The sequence below is a fragment of the Convolutriloba macropyga genome, unplaced genomic scaffold (assembly GCF_964194025.1).
Source record: "Convolutriloba macropyga unplaced genomic scaffold, txConMacr16.3 SCAFFOLD_1642, whole genome shotgun sequence".
NCBI classification, from domain to species: domain Eukaryota; kingdom Metazoa; phylum Xenacoelomorpha; order Acoela; family Convolutidae; genus Convolutriloba; species Convolutriloba macropyga.
This window is the reverse complement of record NW_027451437.1, coordinates 18,500-44,058: the sequence shown is the minus strand read 5'-3', so window position 1 is coordinate 44,058 and position 25,559 is coordinate 18,500. Positions and strand designations below refer to the sequence as shown.

Sequence of the window (25,559 nt, the reverse complement as noted above, 5' to 3'; positions counted from 1 at the left end):
CTTTCGAGTCGTAAAAAGTCGTAAATAAATGCTATGAATTAAACAGGTCAAAAGATTCCAGTCAAGGTTAAACGTTATAGTGGAAGTATTGAATGAATTGATACATGCAGAATTGCTATTTCCAAGCACCTTTCTTTTTTAAATTAATATAATATGTTGGGGGTAGCATCTAGCCAGATTGCAGTATCTTGTTTCAACATAATTTAGATAGCATGCATCCTCAAGTTTAGGATAAAACTTTTTCCATGAAAAGATTTTCTTTTAAAAATGGCCTACAAGTTGTCAAAAAAAGTAGAACACAATGGCAGTACGGAAATTACGGAAGAGTGAGAGCATCGATGACGCCAGTTTCCATCCACGCAGTTGTTCTTCTGTTTGGTCATCATACATGTTCTGACTGTTTGGAAATACTTCTCACAGCATTGGTGAAACGTTTTGGAGTATTTGCTGCTAGTTTGACAAGAACAAAATTTGATAACTCCACCTTCTAAACAAATTATTTTGAGAATAGTTTTGAGCTTCCTTTACCCTGGACGTCAACTTATTACAAAAAACTGATGCATGAAACCTCCAAATTCAGTATTGAACTTTGTTTTACCCAAGACCTTTTACTCTTTAGAATTTTACTCTACTGTGTCTGTGTGGGAATCTAAAGCGCCTCAAAAGCTACTTTACAAACATAACAAGTGCTTTTTCAACATAGCTGCAAAATACTCTTGCTTGCTTTATAGTATAGATAGAGATAACCCCTAGTCGAGACCAGATGGTTATCTTGCAAGATCGTCCAAGATTCTTGCAAAAATGGTTATCTTGCACGATCTTGCAAAAAAAAAATGGTTATCTTGCAAGATCTTGCAAGACGATGGCTATCTTGCAAGATCTTGTAAGAAGAGTGGTTATCTCGTAAGATTCTTGCAAGTTCGTTCCGATCGAGCTCTGCTATCATTGGCTGTTTTAGACGCCCTATCTTTCATTTAGCGCAAACTATTACCAAAATATAGTGGAATGAGTTTTCAGAGATCATTTGAAACAAAATTTATACCAGATATCTGTATTTTATTACAGCCGTTGGCATTAATACTGGTTACTCTAATTTAATTAAATTAATTCGTGCTTAAAAATTCTTGTTTCTGCTACTATGGAAAACAATTTACTTTCTTTTTCTAAATTGATTTCAATTTTTAGTTTTAGCGGAAAAAAAAACAAAGTTGATGCTATTTGGTTGTAATTATGTATCACAATGTAAAAAAAAATTGATGGGAAGCAATATTCGCGTCTCATTTTGATCTTTTTCGATCATGTTCCATTTATTTGCATATTTGCAAGATGAATGGTTATCTTGCAAGATTCTTGCAAGACAAAGGGTTATCTTGCAAGATCTTGCAAGATTTTGGGAGAAAAACTTGCAAGACGATGTATCGTCTTGCAAGATTTTGCCAGAATCTTGCAAGATCTTGCAAGATAACCATTCGTTGTTGACTGGGGACTCCAAACTCTTTGACGGATATTTTTTTGTGATTTCAAGAAGTGATTTTACTTTCAAATCCCCTACATTAGAAGCCATTGTTATGTGAAAATTCTTCACTAACCCAGAATAAACTAGAAAAGGTGCATTCTAAGATATTTTGATAACAAAATGCAATTAATACCTTTAACGTTAAGTTTTAGTGCCCAGTTTTATCTGTGTATCTGCTTTTTTTTCATATTTCTCTCTCGATCTGAACTGTATTAAAGACACTGCTTAACTCAAAGTACAAAAAGTTTACGATCCAATCAGTTGAAAAAGTGATAGTCGCAAGACAGAGTCGAGTTCGAATGAGGCTGGACTTGTATAAAACTGAAAAAAAATCGGGAGGAAAAACGAACTAAAAAATATGCGTAAAATAGCCACCATTGACCCTCTGCCCTAAACTAGCATTGAATCATTTAGAAAGTTTACGATAGCTTAATTATTCTGAATGCCAAATTGTGTTCTATTTTGGCCGCATTTAGTTAGATGCAAAGAAGTCTAAATTCGGCCTCTAAATTGTTTAAACGTTGTACTGAAACCAAACATAGCAGGCAGATTACCGTAAAACAGCGCCGTTGACGGGTTTGATTCACATCGGGGTTGAAACAGAAAAAGAAGAGATAAATTGACCGTTTTTTTTCTTTTTTTTCAGTGTCACAAAGTGTTCTTTCTAAATCGGCGTGCAGTTTCAGTTGGATTCTACAACTATACTTAATTCAACTTCTAAATTCAAAGCTACTAGGATTACTACCAAAATCAGCTTGCAAACACTCTAATGAACTTTTACAACCTAATTCTCAATGACTTAATGACCCGGCTTTATCGGTTTATCCCGTCTTTTTTATTTTGTTCTTTTGATCTTGACTGTTTCCACTATCTTGCGTAATTCATTGAAAGAATGAAATTAAACATAACCGACTAACGTCGGGTGAATTGCTCTCAAACGACCGGCGAGGGGTTGGCCACGGTTTAGCCACGGTTTAGTGTCCTCAGAGCGCTACCTCTTTATCCCGTTTTTGAATACGAAAGTCAAATGAGTGAGACAAAAAATCGGACAATCGAAAAATTGCATAAAAGACAAACAGGATTAATATATTTGCTACAAATTGCCTTTGAGAGCATTTAAGAATGGTTTCCTAAAAGTGGCTGTTAGATCATTTATAACAAAAAAACATTTCAACTCTAACTCATTGATAATGAGGATCAGAGATGGTGACATTACGCCACATAACCGCAGCTGAAGTACGGAATCAACAAAGAGAGAGAGAGAGAGAGAGAGAGAGAGAGAGAGAGATAACGTGAACGAGAAGCAGAAGGAAAGGAACCCCAACTAAAGAGAGAGAAGGAGACAGGAATATCTTCGATGATTGAATTCGACACTGCAACTTCTAGTTTTCCAACCTTGTTAATAAATAAATCAAATAAAAAATGAATATGGCCAAATTAAGGAAAAGTTTCGAACTCTGCAATAAAAAAAATCAAAACCATTTTTTGTCTTGAAACTTCGGTCAAGTAACCCATCTCCGAGACTTGAAAAGTTTCGTAGGCCAGTAATGGTTGTTAGACTCGGAAAAGGACAAAAAATATTTCAAAAAATTTGGAAAAAATTGCAAATTTTAACACTAATATCTTAAAAACCATTTCATTGTTTCAAGAGACTAATCAGTATCCCTGTTTCAAGCCTGAAATAGTTTCACTGGCTCATAAAGATCCATACAATTGGAACAAAAATTTGAAAAAAAAAAATTTTTATTAATTAAAACTAAAATTTTAAAGTTTTTTTATATTACTAAAAGTGGAATCATAAAAATGTTTGACCACAATCCCATTAACTCTCGAAACTATGCAGCAGCTTATTATCAAACCTTAGAGGAGTTCCCAGGGCCTCTGTTGCCGGAAAAAATTCAAAAACATGAAAAAATTGCAAACAATTTTAAATATTGCTTAAATTGGTGATATTAAAATCTTGAAGAACATTCCATTACTTATATAATCTATGCAGTAACATATTATCAAACCCTGGAAGAAGTTCCGTGGCCCTTGAGGCAAGAGAAAGCTAAAAAATGACAAAAATTTCAAAAAATTTCAAAAATTGCAAGTTTAAAAAAGAGTTGCTAAAACTTGATATTAAAAAGTTGAATATTATTCCATGGCCACCAAAAAATTTCCAAAAACTTATTATCAAACCCTAACGGAGGCTTTTTTGATTCTTGAGGCTCAAAAAAATCTGAAAAATAACTATAAATGTTAAAAAATTGGAAAAAAATGGCAAAAAATATCAAAATATGCTAAAATTCGTGATATTAAAAAATTGCACGACATTCCATTTAATCTAAAAACTATTCAGAAACCTATTTTAAAACCCTAGAGGAGGTTTCTTGGATCTTATGGCTGAAAATGTCTAAAAACCGACAGAAATTTCAAAAAAACATGAAAAAATCAAAATTTATCAAGAAATTGCTAAAGTTTGTGACATTAAAGAGTAGAAAAACTATTCCATTACCATTAAAAATTTGTCAGTAACTTTTTATTAAACCCCATAGAATGTTTTCTGTCCCCTGGGTCTGTAAAGAGCTGAATAAGGAAAAAAATGTCAAAAAAGTTGAAAAAAATTGCACGTTTTGTCAAAAAAATTGCTAAAATTCGTGATGGTGTAATGTTGAAACCATTACATTACCACTAGAAACTTCGCAGTAACCTATTTTTAACATCTAAAGGAGGTTTCTTGACACCTAGGACTGATAAAAATCAAAAAACTTCAAAAATTTTCAAAAAGCTTGAAAAAAATTGCAAACTAGTATAAATTTGCGTTTTTAGCAAGCGTTTGTTTGTCAGTAGCTAGCCACGGGAGAGGGTGGGTGCCCCCAGGCGAGGGCTGATTGGGGGGGGGGGCACTCTGGGGTGGGGGGGGCAACAGCGCGGTGGGGTGGTGTTGGCAATAGGGGGGGAGTCAGCAGCTGGGTTGTCTTCAACCTCTAAGAACCGCCCTTCACACCATAAGTATTAGTATGAGTCTCCAAAACAGTTTGAGCCAAAACAGAGCTGAAAGGCTCTAAGAGCACTTAATGCCCGCTGGGCGCGACCTGTTTATCCCGTTTTTGAGGACGAAAAGTCAAAAGCGTCAGACGAAAAATCGGTCAAGCGAAAAATCGCATTAAAAAAAGACCCACAGGACTAATATAATTGCTACAAACTTCGTTCGAGAGCAATTAAAAACCATTCAGTTGAAACAGTGAGTGAGGTAACTCAGAATTCAAACGTGAAAGTCGTGACCTATGTAAAAAGAAAAACGTGATCAAAAAGTAAAGCGAATTTTAAAAAAAACATAGCAGGACACGTCCAGAAAAACAATTAAAAGAATTGATGGAAAAACTTAGAAGTACTCTACCTGACCAGCACATCAATTGAAAAATGCCAGCCAAAACACAAACAAAAACATAACCGACTGAAGGTTGGAAGAATAGATCTCGAACGACTTGTGGTTAGCTCCAATCAAATGCAGCCTGCTTCAATCCGGGGGGGGGGGGGGGTAGCCTAAATGGAACTAAGAAGTTTAGTAGTGCGCTTCAAATAACCACTTTATAGGTTAACATATACCACTATTAAAATTTAAAATGAAAAATAGAACCGGTTCCGGCGCACGTTTCATTTGACTTTTAGTATTGAATTGTCGCCAATTAGAGAGAGAGAGAGAGAGAGAGAGAGAGAGAGAGAGAGAGAGAGAGAGAGAGAGAGAGAGAGAGAGAGAGAGAGAGAGAGAGAGAGAGAGAGTTCTAGATCACGCGAAACGCAAAAAGTCAAGGGCGTAAATGTCACTCGGAAAGACAAAACGGTCAAGCAAAAAATTTGCATTAAAAAAGACACACACGTTTACAATAATTGCTTCCCTACAAGATAAATTATACAGAACTACAATTTGTGCAAAAGGAACATATAGAACAACGAATTAAAGCAAAATTCAAAAATTCTCTGAAACATTTTGAGAACAGTTGTAGTAGTCTAAGTCAGTAAAAAGAATATAAAGTAAAGACTCTGTCCCGTTGATTAACCAAAATTATGCAGCATTTAAATTTCATTAAAAATTGTCATTCTTGAGACTAAGCCACAACATTACGAGAAAATCAGCAAAGGTTAGGTTTCAAAAATCCGCTTTCTTCGCAACAAATTTTTGTCAACTTCATTAATACCACCACTTTTTTATCTAGTCAATAGTTTGATTCCTGTAAGTTGATATGACAAAATAATATAAAGACCAACAATAGATTAATCTACTCCCCATATTGAACGTGAACCATGATTTCAATCTTGCAACTGGATTCAAATGGATGCAGATTTCAGTTTTGCAACTATTTCAACAGTTAAAAAGGCTTTCGAATTTTTTTTTGTACAAAAATATTGAAAAAAGTGAAAATTGACTTCACTTTCAAAACTCAATGTGAAAATTCAGTTGTTGTTCTTTTGATAGGTTTTGTCATTTATGAACAAAAGACGCATCACATTTCCACTATCAGTCCCCAAAAAGGTGCGAAATGACTTCTCGTATGATAAAATGATCGCATTTTTGGTTCTTCAACCATTTAACAGATACCTCTTCAACACAAAAGCTTTTTGTTGGCGTGCACTCCCCTGACGCTCAGATGAAAATATTATTGATCATTTGAAAGTATAGCCAGTTAAGTAAGATAGGTATGATAAAAAAACGTATAGAGCGTTTAAAGAAAAGCTGATTAGAGCAGATTGCTGTGTGGCATCAGCCCCAAAATGACACATTTTTGCAGCTAAGTTGTTGATTGAGCCTGAAAAGCAGCAAAGTCCGATAGTAGAATGATTATTAGTGGAAATGGTGTAATGGATTAAGTTACAACGAGGTCAATAACTGCCGCACTATTGGCTCGTGTGTAAAGTTTCAATGCAACGAGGGATCAATTAGCTGATTTAATCAGAAGTAACTGAAAGAGTTAAAGCTTTTTTATATTATTCCTCATTTTTCTACTTCTAAAAATGTTCTTTGAGTACATAGTCTTTCCAGACAAAGCCGTAAACTTAAAAATACTATAAAATTAAGATGTGCTAAAGTGTTAAAATAGTGTACCTGTTTGTATAACACTGTCTATAGAGCAGTTGTCATTTGCTGAAACAAAGACATGGTTTTATAATCAATTATATTTAATTTAAACAAACATTTTTGACACCCTAGTCACCCAGGAATAGTTATCTTGCAAGATTCGTACTAATTCTCACAACGTCAACTTGCAGATTCCTGTATCCTTAGTACAAATCCTATAGGATCTTTTAAGTTTTTTAAAACAGAACCTACAAAATAGTTATGACTATTGCAAGAACTTGAAAGATAAGTATTCTCTGTACTCTTGCTGAAGCTACAAGAAATTGTAAGGTTTTCTCCCTATAGTAGGAAACTTGCAAATTCTTATAAGATAACATTTCCTTGGACTAACTTAGTACGATTTCACATTCTCTAATACGCTTCTTATTAAAACTTACAATAATAATCAAGTATTGGTTCTCATTGGTGCGAAACTCAAATTACGATAAAGTTAAGGTAAACTTTAAATTTACAACGGTTCACCTTAAATCTCTGATTCGGTTAAGCTATATTTTTCTTAACTTTATCTAGTACGTTTTTAACTTTCAAATTTTTTACACATTCATACAAAATTAGGTCATTTTTAGTACCGCTGATTACACGAATAATTATCTTGCCAGTTCTTGTAAAATCTTGCAAGAAAACTATTCATTAGGATGGTATAGTTATCGCGCAAGGTGCGAACTAATTGTTTCAAGTTCTTGAAAGATCATAAAAGATAACTATCTAGTACAACAGAATAGACTAGATATCTTGCATGACTCCTACTAAATTGTACTAAAATTGGAATACTTAGTATGAATTAGTACGAATCTTGCATGATAACTATTCTGCAATGTCTTGGGCAACAAGTGGAAGCTTTGTTCCTCAATAATCTCAAGTAGTTTTTAATTCCCAAAATCAAGATTTAAACCTTGCCAATTATTGTTACTGAGCTCATCATCAATGCGAGTATCTTTGCAATGGACAAATGATGTATCAGTTACAGAACATGGTAAAAAATCGGACTGATTTTAGAAAAAATAAATTTTCAATGCGAAGAATATGCTGGTTGAACAACAATTATTAAGGAAAAATTGTTTCGAATTTTTGCGTAGGCTCTTGAATAAATTGAAAACGACATTGTATGTTGCCTTATATAGATATCTGTTTCTATCCAAACATTACGTTTCGTTGCTTTACGTAAATATATTTAAGACGCAAGACGCCGCCTACTAATAAGAAAGATTTATGGGATAACAATTTGGATTTCAGATGAGCCAGTCTAGAAAAAAAAGATGGAAAAATCCGACAATTTCAGCATAGACAGAAAAATATCATGAAAGAATAGCGTGGAATATATCTTTTTTATTGTTTTATCACTAGTTCTGCTCATTCGTTTCTCGTTCAAGCACAATTAAAAGTCAACAATAGCAAGTTTGAAAGCTTTTCATGAAACTTTAACGCTAAAAAATAAAAAACAATGGGAAAACTTGCTTTCAAAAAATGGTGATTGTCAATGTTTGTTCTAACATTAAGGGAGAAAAATTGCCACTGTCAACCTCAAGTCTCACGAAAATTCCCCGATAGTTTTTTCCGTCGGAAAGTACCGCAATTCTTGTAATACCAATTCCAAAAAGTCCTTTTGTGGTTCGTCGTAAAAAACTTAAGTGTTTCGCTGGTAGGATCATAGAAAATTTTGCTAGTAAGATCAAATTATTCCCCTTTCCCTGTTTGAAAATGCATTTCTTGAAAACCTTCAACGAGTCTGACTTTTCAAGATGATTTCTTGGGAAAAAATCTCAAAAACCCAGTAGTTCATACGAAAACGCACAAACCAAAATTTCTGAAGAAATTGATATTTTCTTTGAGCGCAATTTGATCAAAAAGATATATTTGGAAACCACTGCAACTCGTACGAATTAACTTGCTAAACCATAGCACTTTTTGCTAAACTCAGTGCCTCTGGATTTTTAAATAAGAAATATTAATCTGCTGAGATATCAAAAGCTGATACGAGTGATAAATGAGTTAAACTTGAGGCACTGAACAAAAATTGCAATTCCGTTCTTTTTTTAAAAAAACTGAGAAATTACTCAAAGTTTTGTGTTTCAGATAAATTATTTGTTTGCTTTTAATCTATTTTTTTGTTTTAAAAAACTGCTAGAGTTGGTGATTCCTTCTCAGCCTATAAATCAAGACAAAAATTGTAACTCTTCTGTATTTGATAATTTCTGCACAACTGAATTTTTCTGCACAACTTCGGTTGGCTAAAAAGTATGCACTTTTATTCGATATTTGTTGTCAAGCATAGAAATCTGACTACGCTTAAACTTCAGTTAGGTGCCTTACATTCATAGATTTGGTGTTCAATGGCTTTGAATTTTGGTCAGAGAAAAATTCAGGCGTAGATTGCAAGTAAACAACTGAAGCATTGAATAATTTGGAGCATTTGAAGCCTTTACCAAATGAATTTCTGTTTTATTGAAGCTTCCTCATTTAACATTAGGTTATCGTATTTTAGTATTCAATTCCACCTTGAGGTTTAACCAAGCCATTTTGGTTGTCAAATCAGCTATTCGTGGCCAAGATTGCTTCCGCAGTTGCAATGATTTGGCTAAGAATCAAACTCGTTTGAATTCTGAAAAATGAGGCAATTTCAGTTTAAATTTTCAATGCCCGTCGCCCGTTAGAAAAACAATCTTGCTCAAAAAAATTTGAAATGAAAATTTGAATTGAAAATTTTTCTGTTTTTGCCCCAGCATAGTCGGCGCTTATTATTTGCAGCCACTGGAAGTAAGGGCCATTTTTTATATAATGATTAAATAAAAAATGGCACCTGCTCTGTAACTGGAAGGCACATACGGAAAAGATCCCAACAACACAGCAGCGAAACTCCTAAAAAATAATCAGAAAAAAAATTAAGCCCTGACTTTATGAAGGAGACAAATTATCCGATGAAACATTTAAAGACACTGATACTAAACAAAGCAAAAAGCAGTATATTAAAAGAAGTGTAGGCCAAAATAACTTTTTTGAAGAGTAATGGCTGTTTTCATGTTCTTTTAGAAAATCAGCTTTGTCAAAGAATGTTTTTGAGATAACATATGACCTTACATATTGGGTCAAAAGACAGTATAAACCAGCTGAATGAAGCCAATGAACACCAATCGTGAACAATAAGTATTCAATGCAAAGTATATGCTTGTTGAAAAAAATTATGTAGGGAAAATTGTTTCCAAATTTTTGGTTAGCAGCTTCAAAAACTTGTAAACGAAACTGTTTGTTGCATCATAGATATCTGTATCTATACTGACATTAAGTTTCGTTGCTTTACCTTGATAAACTTAAGACACAAGACGTCGCGTACTGATAAGTAAACTTTATGAGATAAAAATTTGGATTTCAGATCAGCCAGTCTAGAAAAAGACAATTTCAGCATAGACAGAGAAACTACCATTAAAGAATAGCCTGGGATTATAAATTTTTATAATTTTATCACAAGTTTTGCTGATTCGTTTTTTGTTCATTAATAGCATATTTGAAAGATTTTCATGAAGAATTAACGCTAAAATTTGTATAACGATGGGAAGACAAGCTTTCGAAAAATGATGATTGCCAATGCTTTCACATTAAAATCTTACCCGATAGCATTTTTGGTCGGAAAAGAACGCAAATCTTTTAATACCCATTGCAAAAAATCTTTTTGTGGTTTTTATTAAAAAGCGTAAATTGAAAATTTTGCTAGTAAGAACAAATTAAGCTCCTTTTACTTTTTGAAAATATTCAGCGAGTCTGGTTTTTCAAGGTGATTTTCGGGAAAATTTCTCAAAAACCTCAAGTAGTTCATACGAAAACGCACAATTCAAAATTTCAAACAATTTGATATCCGCTTTGATTGCAGTTTGATCGAAAAGATATATTTGGAACTCACTGCAACTCTTACGAATTCAATTGTTAAACCATAGCTTTTCTTACTAAACTCACTGCCTCTAAATTTTTAAACAGGAAATAATTATATGCTGCAATATCAAAAATTCCGAAACTCACTGCCTCTAAATTTCCAAACAAAAAATAATTATCTGCTGCGATATCAAAAGCTTATATAATTGATAAATGAGTTAAATTTAAGGCATTAAAGAAGAGTTGTATTTCCGTACTTTATTAGGGAACTGAGAAATTATTCAATTTTTTCAGATAGGTTTCTTTTAATCAGTTTTTTTTATAAAACTGGTAGCGTTGGTGCTTCCATTTCAGCTTAAGAATTTAGACAAAAATTGTAATTTTTCTGTAAATTCTGCACAATCTTTGGTTAGCTAAAAAAGTATGCACATTTATTCCATATTTGTTGGCAAGCATAGAAATTTGATAATGCTTAAACTTCAGTTACGTACCATAAATACATAGAGTTTGGTGTTTAAAGGCTTTGAGTTTTTGGTTATCTGTGTTTGCTCAGAAAAAAACTTCAAGCGTAGATTGCATGTAAACAGCTGAAGCATTGAAGCATTTGAAGCATTTATCAAAAAATTCAATTTGATTGTAGCATCTTCATTTGACATTAGATTACTGTAGAATCAATTCGAATTTGAGGTTTAGTGAAGCTATTTGGCCGTGGTATCAGGCATTTGTGTCCAAGGTTAGAAATGATTGCTTCTGCAATTGAAATGGATTGGCTAAAACTCAAACTCGGTCGAATTCTAAAATATGAGAATGTAAGGTCAATACGGATTGAATTTTTGGGTCCAAAGTTTCGTCACTCGTTAGAGGTACAATCTGGCTCAAAAAATTGGAATGAAAAAAAAATTTACCACATCTTCAAATATGCACAACTAAATCAACAGCGGTTGAAATGATGTGTGCGTAAGCTCATACGGTCGTAACAAAAACTGGGTCTTTTCTGTTTGTGCCCCCAGCTTAGTAGGCGCATATTATTTGCAACCCCTAGAAGCACGTGCCATATTTTGACATAATGATTTCATATTTAATGCCACTTGATCTGTAACTGGGAGGCGCATAACGTACTATTCGGGGGCACAAACAGAAAAGATCCTACAATCACAGCAGCAAAACTCCTAAACATTAATCGGAAAGAATAATCAAAAACCAGACTTGAATATTTGAAGCAGACAAACTATTCGACGTACCAAACAAAAATACTGGTTCTAAACAGAGCAAAAAGACTAATATTAAAAAGAATGAGGAGGAAAAAATGACTTCCTGAAGAGTAATGGCTGTTTTCCTCTTCTTTTAGAAAATCAATTTTGTCAAAGAGGTTGTTTTTTGAAATAACATATGACTTTACTTAAAGGGTCCATAGACAGTGTAACCTCTGAGCCTTTTTGCAAACAAGTTTTTCGAAGTCCATGGAAATGCGGCCTTGGAACCGAAACCACTATTTCATTCAAAATTGCCTAATTAAAAACATATCTATTCGGCTTGTGTCTACCAGTACATTAATCACAGTCACGCCACGTACAGAGCTCGTATCATTACGCTGCAGTTTGTTGCGTAAAAAAAATGGCACGTGCGTCTGGAGGATGAAAAAATTAGGACGCAAACCACATTCAATACAAATAAAACTGCCATTAAATCAAAACCAATATTTCTACAGATACTGTGAAAATCAAACGTGGCCGAATGATTCCCTGAAACCAGATGCCGTTGACCTCCTTGATGCTCATCGGGATTATAACAGAAAAATTGACGTGTCAAATGTTTTTTAAAAACAAATTTAAAACATAAAACAACGTTCAAATCAGCTTCTAAGCTAAAAAAACATTAAGCTTTATAATAACGCCAGCTAGCAATCGTTCTAAAGAGCTTTTAAAACCTGATGCATTGCAATATAATGACCAGACAGTCTTATCCCGAGTCTTTTGATTTTGCTACCTTCACCTTGACTGCAATCACTATATTGCATATGTTATGGAGTGAATCTAATGAATTTATAATCCGTCCAGTAGAAACAGTGGATGTGAAAAGAAAAGAAAGAAAAATTATCGTGACGTTTACAATACAACAATTTTCGTATAAAGGTAAATTGAACTAAAAATTATAGCAGGAACTATCTTGATTTACAATAAAAAGACTTGAATGCAATTGATACCTGGCTATCCATCCCATCGGAGGAACAGCTTTCGATGTTCATAAAAGCTTAAAACCGAAATTGACGACCAATCAAATGAAAAAAACAATATTTGTTCCTCGTTTTGTAGAGAATCAATAGCGTCAGTAAGATCAATAACAACACATTAACTGGCGCTAAAAAATAGTATATACCAGCTTTGGAGAAAAAGAGTCAAGACAAAATGCTCTAATAAGAAATAGACAATTGAAACCTTCTCCGCTATAGTGGCGTGCGTGTGGGCAAAAACACCATCAACAAACCAAACAAATGATTTTTGGAAAGCATATAGAGTCAATGAGACCTGAAGATTATGAGAGTGAGCAAAAAGACAAAGAAAAACAAACAAGGCAAAACTAAAAACAAAGTTCATTCAATTTTTCGTGAAAACAAATAGGGTCGCATTCATTAAAGCTGTTGGTTCTAAACTGAAACCAAAAAAACAAGCTCTGTTATGCTTCATAATGAGACCTCAGCCAATGACATCTGTCATTATTTTGACCTAGTGACACGAAAATTGTAATAGACAACAAACAATGGCATAGATCAAAAAATCTAAAATTATTAAAACAAACAGTGTCAGCTAGAAAAAAACATTGAAAAGGTAGAGCAAAGTTTCAATTAGTTACTTAATCTGTATCTCACTAGATAGCAGAAAAATCTTTTCAAAATTTTTACTTAATAGGAAAAAAAAAACAAAAACGAACAGGAAACTGGGCTAAAGTGCAATATTGCTTAACAAAAGGGCAGTAGCTCAGTAGCTATCAAGTGGAGCACCAAAATCTATTTAATTAAGTCTCAAATGAAAGACGACTAAAAGAGCTCCGTGAATTTGTCAATATTTTGTTAGAAACCCGACGAAATCGGTGATTTTAGAGTTTATGCTGGAGGGCAAAAAACCAAAAATTTTAACCTGCACAAAACTCACTTTATATTAAGCAGTTTTCAATATGCCATATAGAAAGTCCAGTAACACCTGGAATCGTAGCGAAAAACTTCCGAAAAAAACAAAGAAAAAAATGACCGGAGTAGTTTTAGCATTAAAATAACTATGAGCATTAAGATAAGGAACTAATTTCAATTAAACCTTCTTAGAAAACTGAAAAAAAAATCAGAAAGAGCGACAAAAATTGACAAAAACTAAACAAAATCGTTAATAGTGTCCAAAACAAGCAACATCAAGGTCATGAAAGTCAACAACAACAAGCACTTTAAACTTTGTCTCATTATAAAACTAATAAGACGGTCAATTATTGATTCTAGGTAGCAAAATAATGGAAGCATCAACGTCAAGAAGCACGGGCCAAACTATTATCAATTACTCAATTTTTCTAATAATGGATAGCGTAAATTTGAATACACTTAGTTGCTATTTGAAGACTGTAAAATTTGAAAAAGTAAACAATTTTTTCGCTCGATTTACTATTCTTGCAAGAACAAAGTTACTACTACACAAATGAATTTTGCATTAATATGAAAAAATATTAAAAAAAAACTGTGTCAAGGCATCTTTAAACCAAATCTTTGGGTTCTATAATGAAGAATGCGTACATAATGGCCTTTGAGAAGCTGATGGCGGTTATCAAAAAATACAAGTTGAAACCTAGCATCAGATTCGATTGCAAATCGTAATGACATTAAGAAGGAGAAACAGAAGACAAGGAGGAATGGGTACCTCTTCAGACTCACTAACAATGACATATCATAGTTGCAATGCAGGAAATCCATCAGTTTTATTAATGCCCGATAAAGATCCTACAAAACCAATGTAGGCTCATTTAACCTGTAATTGATGAGCTTAAGCAAAATGGCATCATATACTCTAAAGGTTTGAACAACGCCAAAAACACCCAGTTATTTGATGAAAAGACATGAAATTAAACTCATGACGGTTGCTGGCTATCAACTGAGACCCTAACGAAACAATAGCCAGAAAGCTGATAAAGCCCTCAGCAGTTGTGGACAACAATAACATATCATGAAAAAGATCCTTGATTATGGTCAAAAGAAAAAAATTCTCATTCAAAATAAGGATTACTTAGCAAATGAAAACAAAAAACAGGTTCACTAAGGCATCAATAGAAAGTCAAATAGATTTCTCTTTGTTCAGAATAAGGGCTCAAGAAACTTAAAAAACTACAACACATCAAAACTCAAAAACTGACTAATGATATTTGGAAACGCATAGTTTCAAAGACATCAAATAAACTATTCCTGAGAAACACCGAACTGCGCCACTTAATCGCTATTAGAAAGACTGTTCATTAGAGCTCATTATTAGAAATTTTTTAAATTGAATATGATTGAGGTGAACTTGAAAAGATCAGCATAAAATTCGCAAATTTCATCAATACTTTTTTTTGAGACCAACATGTGTTAAACATATTAAAACAATGTGAGGGCCTGAAACAAAAGCAAATACAGACAAATAGAGCACCCATGTCACATAAAAAAATTGAAACAATTAAAAAAAGAAGGCAATCTTGCCGGGCGTAAAAAGCCTTCATCGGCAATAACAACCTGAGCTAAAGCCATGAAAAATGTGTGACGGCCTTGAACAAAAAACAAACATAGCTGACAGATTGCCAGAAAATAGCCACAATAGCTTCGTTGATCTGCAGTTTCAAAAAAACAGTAAAAAAGACAGACCAAGAAAAGCCTTTTCATATTTTGATTAAGGATCTGTTTAAGTTGATGCTGCCACTATCAGCCGCTTTTAAATGACTTTCATTTAGAAAGACACGTTCACATGTTAAATTAAAGTCAATCTCAAAGTGAAGAAGTCATTTTTGAGAGTGATGCAAGTCACGTGTCACCAAAAATTTAATCAAGCAAATGAACAAAAAAACTTGCTCCTTTAAGAGCAAAAAATGGCGTCGTTTTATTTGAAAATGCACGAACGAATGAACAAAAAGTTATTGTGACGTCATACGGTCGTAACAAAAATCTTGACAACGAAAAAAAAACATAGCAGGACAAGTCCTGACGTAAAATTAAAAGAAGAATTTTCTTTGACTAAACAAAAAATAGACCTAGAACGGATTATGAGTGAACTGGGAAAATCTTTTCTTAAAATATCAGATAACAAAATTAAAAAAAAAAAAACAGAAAATCAATGTCAAAAAACCGCATGTGAACAAAAAACCACTAACGAGAGATAGAAATTTGGTTCAAACAAAAAACTAGGTCTAGAATTAACTATGGATGAGTTGTAAAAACCATTTAGAAAAGAATTCAATCTAGATACACAAAAATAATTAGAAAAAATCAAAGTGAAATTGCCTAATGTGAACAAATAACTACTAGAGAAAAAGCGAATTTTTGTTCAAATACCGTTTTCTCACTCTGCTTCAAAATTAGAGCAAAAACTTTTCACGCCGCAAAACCACTCGTTATTTTTTGCTTCACTTCCTGTTTCGGTGTGACCACAATTACCACTCCAATTTCACTTCAAAAATCATGAAAATGTGTGAACAGATCTTAAAAAAGTGACAACGGCACAATATAATTCAAATTCTTCGAATTGTAAAAAACCAAGAGAAGGCCAATAATAGCGCCAGCTATCGCTGCGCGGCTATTAAATATACAAAAAAACACAAGCGTGTAACTTAACTACACAAACAAATTTGAAATTTAACATAAATCAAAATAAAAGTCAACTTGCTTGGCCAAAAAAAATCCTTTATCGGCAATAACAATTTGTTTTAAAGCCATGAAAACTGTTTGTCGGCCTCAATCAAGCAAGTAAACAAAGAGAGGGCACAATACAACATAACAACAGAAGTCAGTCTAATTAAAATTTAACCAGAAATTACGCTGATTCGCGTCAAAAACGCTCGCAGAAACGAAAAACCTGTTTGAACATTAATACCTCACTCAGCTTTGAAAGACTTGAAAGATCTAAAAAAGAACTCAAATAGAACAAAAATGAAGAGAAGTAATCATTTTTATATATAAAAAATAGCAGGAAAAGCCGAAAAAATCAATCTAGAGAATTGTAAAACAAAAAATCTGATTATCAAAGGTTCAAAAGCCTAGATTTTGGTAATCAGCAAATGAATTTACACAAGAAAAAAAAACGCAGAATAGCAAAACAATTAGAAAAAATATATTTTTTTCTAGTCTATGACGTCAAGGTCATTTGAAAATTGACTATATACTGGAATCTCGAGGAGCATCAAATTATTCAGCTATAAAAAGCACATAATTTTTATTATCAAAACTGCTAAATAAGAGATTGAAAAAATTTACTATTCAACATATAATCAAAAACTTTACTGGAAACGACGAAAAACAATTGTTTCTAAGAAGAAGGACTAATAGCTCAAAATTAAAAAAACTAAACGTACTAAGTTTTGTTGAGAGAGAAATGACCAGAATACTAAGTGAACAACAAATTCAAGTTTAGCAAACCGTTAGTTTTTTTTAACAGTGTCGAAATGCTAAGAAAAGTTAGTCGAAAACTGAACAATTTATATGTGCTTGATTTTGTCTTATTAGAAAAAAAGTGGGCCTTGCCATTATTGAAACTAAAAGCTCAATGCCAAGACGACAAAAAGGACAACAAAACGTGGACAAAAACTCGAGAACTCATGAAAAATTTACTAAAAAGATATCTGCAGGAAAAAGATAACAAAAAACAGTAGATAAGTTTTCATAAATTGAGTAAGAAAACCATTCGATCCCATCAACAAATCAAATAATTGTCAAGGCGTCGAAAAAAATTATAAATGCGGGCGAATTGCAAAAGTAATCTGAATTTTTTGAATAGTTTTTATTATTGCACAATAAAGTCTAGTAACATCTAAAATCGTTGCGAAAATTTAAAAATTACCGGTGGAGTAGTTTTCGCAATAAAAAACTATGAGTTGCAACGAGTAACTGCTTTTAATTATAAGATCCGAGAAAACTGAACGGAAATCCGAAAGAGCAACAAACATTGACAAATTGAAAAAAATAGTTAATAACGTTCAAAACAAGCAGTATCAAGGTCATGAAACTCAACACCAGCAAACAATTTAAAGTTTCTTTTATTATAGAACTAATAAGACGATCAATTAAATGCTCTAGTTGACAAAAAAATGATATCATCAACAAATACGGGCTAAACTAAAAAATATACATTTTTGTAGAAAATGATAGCCTAAATTTGAAAACAATTAGTTGCCTATCGAACTCTGACTATTTTGTACAGTAAATTCTTTTTGCCTAACTTTTCTACTCTGCGACTTCAGTTACTACATCACAAATTGATTTGGCATTCAAACAGGTAACCAGTATATTCCAAATCCATCGGTTGTAAGAAGGAGAACGCCAACATAATAGCCCTTACGAAGCTGATGGCCGCTATCAAAAAATACAAGTTGAAACCTGCAATGAGATTTGATTGTACCTCGTTATTTGATAAAAAGAGGTTTTCCAGTTAAGATGGAGAAACAGAAGTAAAGGAAGAACGGTACCTCATTAACACTGATAGATCATAGTTGCAGTGCAGGAAATGCGTTAGTTTAATCTGTGCCGGTTAAAGAACCAGTAAACCTAGGTTAAGGTCAAATAGCTTGTCATTGGATAAGCAACATGGAATCAAAAACTCCAAAGGATTTGGGCAACACCCAAAACTAACAATTATTTGCTGAGAAGACATCAGGTCAAACTCATAACGGTTGCTCGCTTTCAACTAAGACGCCAATGGGAAACAGTTGTCAGAAGGCCGATAAAGTCATCAGCGGTTGTTGACAACGCTAGCACGACATGAAAATGATCCTTGATTATGGAAAAAGCTGAAAAATGAAAAAAATATATTTTTAGAGTTGATATAACAAATAGAGTCTAAGTCAAAATAAGTATGATTTATCGAGCGAAACAATAAACAGGTTCAATAAGGCATCAATAGAAAACCGAAACAGATTTCGGATCTAGTCTGTTTCAGTCCCCCCAATTCAGTGAGCATGAATCGTTTCTGACCCCAGGCGCACGCGCTATTTTCTTTCACTGTAACGTGCTATATAACAACATAAAACGAAAAATCTGTTCGAACAGCAATACCTCACTCAGCTTTGAAAGACTTGAAAGATCTAAACAGAACTCAAATAGAACAAAATTGAACAGAAGTAATCATTTTTATTTTTAAAAAAATAGCAGGAAAAGCCGAAAAAAAATCTAGAGAATTAAAAAACAAAAAAAATCCGATTATCAAAGATTCAAAAGCCTAGATTTTGGTAATCAGCAAATGAATTTACACCAGAAGAAAAAACGCAGAATAGCTAAACAATTAGAAAAAATATGTTTTTCCTGTCTATGATGTCAGGGTCATTTGAAAATTGACTATATACTGAAAACTTGAGGAGCATCAAATTATTCAGCTATAAAAAGCACATAATTTTTATAATCAAAAATACTAAATAAGAGATTGAAAAACTTAACTATTCAACATATAATCAAAAATTTTACTGGAAACGACGAGAAACAATTGTTTCTAAGCATAAGGACTAATAGCTCAAAATTAAAAAACTAAACGGACTAAGTTTTGTTGCGAGATGTGACCAGACTACTAAATGAACAACAAATTCAAGTTTAGCAAACCGCCAGTTTCTTTTTAACAGTGTCGAAATGTTAAGAACAATTAGTCGAAAACTGAACAGTTTATATGTGCTCGATTGTGTCTTATTAGAAAAAAAGCGGGCCTTGCCATTATTGAAACTAAAAGTTCAATGCCAAGACGACAAAAAGGACATCAAAACGTGGACAAAAACTCGAGATCTCATGAAAAATTTACAAAAAGATATCTTCAAGAAAAGATAACAAAAAACAGTGAATAAGTTTTAATAAATTGAATAAGAAAACCAATTGATCCCTTCAACAAATCAAATAGTTGTCAAAGCATCAAAAAAATCATAAATGCGGGCAAATTCCAAAAGTGATCTGAACTTTTTGAATAGTTTTTAACATTGCGCAATAAAGTATAGTAACACTTATAATCGTTGCGAAAAATTAAAAATTACGGTGGAGTAGTTCTGACAACAAAAAACTATGAGTTGAAATGAGTAATTGCTTCCAATTATAACCTCATAGAAAATTGAACGAAAAACGGAAAGAGCAACAAACATTGACAAACTGAAAAAATATTTAATAACGTTCAAAACAAGCAGTATCAAGGCCATGAAAGTCAACACCTGCAAACAATTTAAACTTTATCTCTTTATAGAACTAATAAGATGATCAATTAAATGCTCTGGGCGACAAAATAATGAAATCATCAACAAATACGGGCTAAACTAAAAAATTTTCTTTTTTTGTAAAAAATGATAGCGTAAACTTGAAAACAATCAGTTGCCTTTTTAACTCTGACAATTTTGTACAGTAAATTCTTTTTCCCTATTTTCTCTGCTCTGCGACTAAAGTTACTACTACACAAATTGATTTGGCATTCGCATAGAAAAACATAAATAATCTGTGTCATAGAAAGAGAAATAAACTATGAGAAAAACAGGTAACCAGTATATTCCAAATCCATGGGTTGTAAAAAGGAAAACACCAACATAGTAGCCCTTAAGAAGCTGATGGCGGCTATAAAAAAATACAAGTTGAAACCTGCAATGAGATTTGATTGTACCTCATTATTTGATAAAAAGAGGTTTTTCCAATTAAGATGGAGAAACAGAAGCAAAGGAAGAACGTTACCTCTTAAGACTCATTAACACTGATATATTGTTAGAATATCGATCAAACTAGAGTCTTAAACTTAGTGAGAATTAGAAAGAAAGTTTGACTTACCAGATTAGAAAGACAAGCAATATGATTTTGATCAAAGAAATTATGTAAACGAATCGTCAAGAAATGGTGCTTAGAATCAATATTCGGTTCAAATTGGTGAATCTAGATAACTATTATTAGAGTCAGATTAATTGATGTAAAATCTTCCCAGCATGTATTAAATGATGATGATATCTCCGGAAGTGTGAATGAATTCTTAGAAAAGTGCAAATACATTCCATTTATGGTTCCCTTTGCGACTGATTTGCAGAAGCAAACCATATTGGGTAACCTTTGCGACCCCCACTATAAATCACGGTGCTAAGATTAGTTTTGTATCTTGACTTTTTCACACTGATAATGGGTATATATACAGCTGATTTTTGAGTCCCTTTTCATCCCCAAATTCGAATCACCATCTTGATCTAATAATCAGATCTCTCCTGTAAATCTCTAAATTCTACTGTAAAATATCATTTTGTTATTCTCTCTTTTTTGAGAAATTAATTCTTTTACTTAGTTGAAAACGCTTTTTATTCCGCTTGCGAAAGTCCATAACCCAACAGGTTATGGTCCCAGCAATTTTCTAAGTCATAAAATTAATTTCCAAAACAAAACTAATTTGTTGTTGACAGTCATAATCCTTTTCTGCTTAGTACCTTTTCTTTTCACAGCTGTTTTGCCTGCTCAAACTTCAATGGATCAACAGACAGTGAAGCTGCTGACCTACACATGAAAGGCACAGGACTTTCCAATCTGGAGCACAAGATTTGTGGCGATGATGCAGACGAAGGGACTCTACAAATCACTACTGGGGAAAGAGGAGCAACCCAATGAGCCTGCGCCACTGGCCAATGGGGCAACCAATGATGAGAAGAAGAACCACAAGGTGCTGAAGGATGCATATGAGAAGGAAGTTGCAGACATCAAGGAGAAACGGAACAATGTGTGGTGCCATCTGGCACTGACTCTAGATGCAACAACCCTCATGCTGATGAGACATGACTGTGTGGGAGATGATGGAATTGGAGATGGAGAAAAGGCTTGGAAGCTTTTGCAAGAGACATTTCAGAGTGTGGAGACGCCGACAGTGGTGACTTTAGTGGCACAGCTTGCTCGACTGCAGCTCGAGGATTCTGAGGATTTGGACAGCTTCTTCATCAGAGGACAGGAGTTGCTCACAAGGCTACAAAAAGCAGGGGAAGCAGTCTCAGAGACCCTCTTCAACGCCTTGGTCCTCAATGGTCTGCCAATGAGGTATGAAAGTTTTGTTATACAAGGAGCTTCAACCCGGCAACGAACTTCACAGAGTTGAGGAAAAGGCTGCAGAACTTTCATGAGAGCACGGTGCAGAGACACAAGGGACAAAGTGGTTCAGTGGCACTGGCAGTGAAGCGTGACTTCAAGAAGGTACCCAAGAAAGGAAACTGCTTTGTGTGTGGGATCCCTGGACACTTTGCCAAGGACTGCAGGAGGAAGGAGACAGCGCAATGCAGCAAGTGTGGTGAGAAGGGTCACCTAGACAGGGCATGCAAGAGAAAAAGAGATGGAGGCAAACATGAGTCAGTGGTAATGGGTCCAACATTGGCTACACCAGACGAGGAATGCTGGGCAGCTCTTACCCAGTGGAAGACAGCAGGCATGCTAGTGGACAGGGGTTGTACAGATCACATAGTGACGAACATCGATGCGTTCCTGGACTTTGTGCCCATTCAATCAGTGGTCAGAAATCCCAACGGAGAGGCTTCCAGAGTGATGGGCAGAGGCTGTGTGAGGATCAGCATACCCTCAAACAAAGGGGAATTCCAATGCGAACTCAAAAATGTTCTGTGTGTGCCGGACTATTCTTCAAACCTCCTATCAGTCTCAAGATGCACGGAGTGGGGACATAGCTTCACTTTCGAGAGAGGAAACAGCTGCATGAAACTCCAGAAGGGAACTCGGGTAAAACTAACACAAGAAAAAAATTTGTTTTACTTACCCTGCAGCGTTCTAGAATTCAAGATGAGTTCCAACAGCGTGAAACTTGACAGTGCAAGGAAGTGGCACGGACGATTGGGTCATTTGAATCAAGCGGATGTGGTCAGGAATGCACCAGAGACAGTGGGGGAACTCGATGATGTATGCAATGTATGTGCATTGGCCAAGATCACAAAGACTCCAGTACCAAGAGTGGCAGAGACCCAAGCAGAAGAGAAGCTGGAGAGGGTGTTCACAGACGTGATGGGACCTTTCAGAGTAGAGTCACTGTCAGGGTTCCGGTTCTGCATAGTGTTTGCAGACCAGTACACGAAGTTTGTGTTTGTGGACTTGCTTAAGGCAAAGAGTGAAGCACTGGCCAGCCTGAAGAAATCAGTGTGGGGACGCCCAAGAAGCTGAGGCAAGACAATGCGAAGGAGTTTCTCTCAGAGCAGTTCAAGACGTACTGTTTAGATGCAGGCATTCTACAGGAGATGACCATACCAGAGACGCCACAACAGAATGGGTTAGCTGAGAGGTGCAACAGGACACTGCTGGAGATGGCAAGATGTTTGCTCATTGACTCAGGCCTTCCCAAGATGATGTGGGGAGCAGCAATTCTTCACGCAGCAAGGATCAGAAACTTGGTTGTGAGACGAGGAGAAGAAAAATGCCCAGCAGAGCTGATGAGAGGTATAAAACCTAAGCTTTCAGTTAGTAAATTATCTATTTTTGGTTGCACAGTCTTCATGAGGAAGAAGGACAGAGAAGTCAGCAAACTTGAACCCAAGGCACTGAAAGGAAAGTTTGTGGATTACACTGAAGGAGAAAACGGATACCTGGTGTACATACCCAACACACGCAAGGTGATGGCAGTTCGAGATGTGATCATCAAGGAGTTTGAAGTGGGCTCAATCCCTGACAACAAAGAAACGGCTGGCCTACTAGATGACGGGTCGGAACTGGGAATCTGGCACCCAGATGATGGTCATCAAGATGATGACAACAGAGAACGACAGGACACATCTACTGCAATAAAGGAGGAGAGGCATGACGCAGGGAGCGTGAATACTCAAGAAACAACACTGAGACAAGAGGCCTCGGATGTTGGAGAAACAGCACTAGATGAAGGATCTACTGCAACAAGAGGGAGTTACAGAGACTCTCACAGTGACAAAGAAGACAGTGACAAAGAAGACTTCTCACAGTTAGAGACAGTTGGCTTCAGTGAAGATGCACTGGAACACGCGGACAGAGCAGAGCCCAGACGAGGGACACCAGCAAGGAATGTTCCGCAATTTTTTGGAGAAGTCAGGACCCATCTTGCTGTGACTGAGGGCAACTATGTGGAACCCAAAACAGTCTACGAAGCCAAGCAAGGTGACGATTGGGACCAGTGGCACCGGGCAATGAAGGACGAGGTCAAGGCACTCCAAGACAACGAGACTTGGAACCTAGTGAGACCACCCACAGACAGGGACGTCATACCGGGCAAATGGGTCTACAAAGTGAAATTGGGACCCAGTGGTCAAGTGGACAAATACAAAGCGCGCTATGTGGCGAAAGGCTCCAAACAAGTGGAAGGACTGGACTACTTTGAGACTTTTGCGCCTACCTGTAAGCCAGAGACATTCAGGATTCTACTTCAGCTATCAGCGAAGCAGAGCCATGTGATGCACCAATTTGATGTCAAGACTGCTTTCCTGCACTCACCAGTCGAGGAAGAAGTTTATCTGGAACAGCCACAGGAGTTTGTAAAACGCGGATCAGATGGGGAGAAGTTAGTATGTCGACTAAGTAAATCAATTTATGGTTTGAAACAGGCTGCTAACAACTGGTACAAAGAGCTGGCAAACTTCCTACTGAGACAGGGGTTCACCAGAAGCAGGAACGATCACTGATTGTTCGCAAGATCAGAGGCAGAGGATCACACCTTCATCTTGGTCTGGGTTGACGACATCATAGTAGCATCAAGAAGTATGACAGTGGTCTCTGATGTCAAGAAGGCACTAGAAGCAACCTTTCACATGGAAGACAGAGGGAGACTACACTGGTTTCTGGGTCTAAGAATCAGACGAGAAGAGGGCAAAGTCACAATCGAACAAGAACGCTACATAGAAACAATGCTTGAGCGGTTTCAAATGGATCAATGCAAACCCTCAAGAACTCCAGCTGATTTGAATTTGAAACTTCAGACAGCACAGAACGAAGGCGAAGAAGTGGACCAGAGTATCTACAGAAGCTTGGTTGGATCACTTCTGTATCTGGCCAAACAGACGAGGCCAGACATCATGTTCACAGTCAACATTCTGTCCAGACACATGAATGCACCTACCAATCAACACTGGATGTGCGGAAAACGATTTCTGCGATATCTTCAAGGTTCAAAAGGTTTAAAACTTACTTACACAAAAGAGGCTAGTTATGATTTAGTGGGGGAAAGTGATGCAGAGTGGTCTGGAGACGTGAACGACAGAAAATCAACAACGGGCTATTACTTCAAGCTCAACGGACGTGGCGCAGCACTCAGCTGGGGTGTCAAGAAGCAGGCCACAGTTGCTCTTTCTTCATCAGAAGCAGAATATCAGGGCATGGCAGCAGCAGTTCAGGAAGCACTCTACCTGAAACAACTTTTAGAGGATTTTGGCATCCAACAGAAACGTCCAATAGCAATTGGAGAAGACAACCAAAGTTGTATCAGACTTTGCCAAAACCCAGTCATGCACAAAAGGAGCAAGCACATCGAAACAAAGTTTCACTTCATCCGTGACAAGACGGAGGATGGGACTATTTCAATTCATTACGTCCCTACAGACAAAATGGCAGCGGACATCTTCACAAAGTCCTTACCCGTTTCGAAAGTGGAAACATTCAGAGCAGTTTTGATGGGAACAGACTCTACGCAATCAGCTCAAGTCTGAGTGGGGGTGTTAGAATATCGATCAAAATATAGTCTTAAACTTAGTGAGAATTAGAAAGAAAGTTTGACTTACCAGATTGGAAAGACAAGCAATATGATTTTGATCAAAGAAATTATATAATTGAATCGTCAAGAAATGGTGCTGAGAATCAATATTCGGTTCAAATTGGTGAATCTAGATAACTATTATTAGAGTTAGATTAATTGATGT

At 35.4% G+C, this 25,559-nt stretch overlaps 1 protein-coding gene across 1 annotated transcript in view; it reads right to left on the bottom strand.

The window, feature by feature from the left end:
- Nucleotides 1–320: 320 nt before the first annotated feature.
- The window catches only part of LOC142356692 (uncharacterized), a gene marked incomplete at its 3' end in the record, with an annotated part of 30,174 nt that continues 4,935 nt past the window's right edge, over nucleotides 321–25,559 (bottom strand). The window contains exons 4-5 of the mRNA XM_075408515.1: nucleotides 6,603–6,641; nucleotides 321–487 (exon numbers count right to left, since the gene is read on the bottom strand). Coding sequence (XP_075264630.1) covers nucleotides 321–487; nucleotides 6,603–6,641 — 206 coding nt within the window. The remainder of the gene's footprint in view (nucleotides 488–6,602; nucleotides 6,642–25,559) is intronic.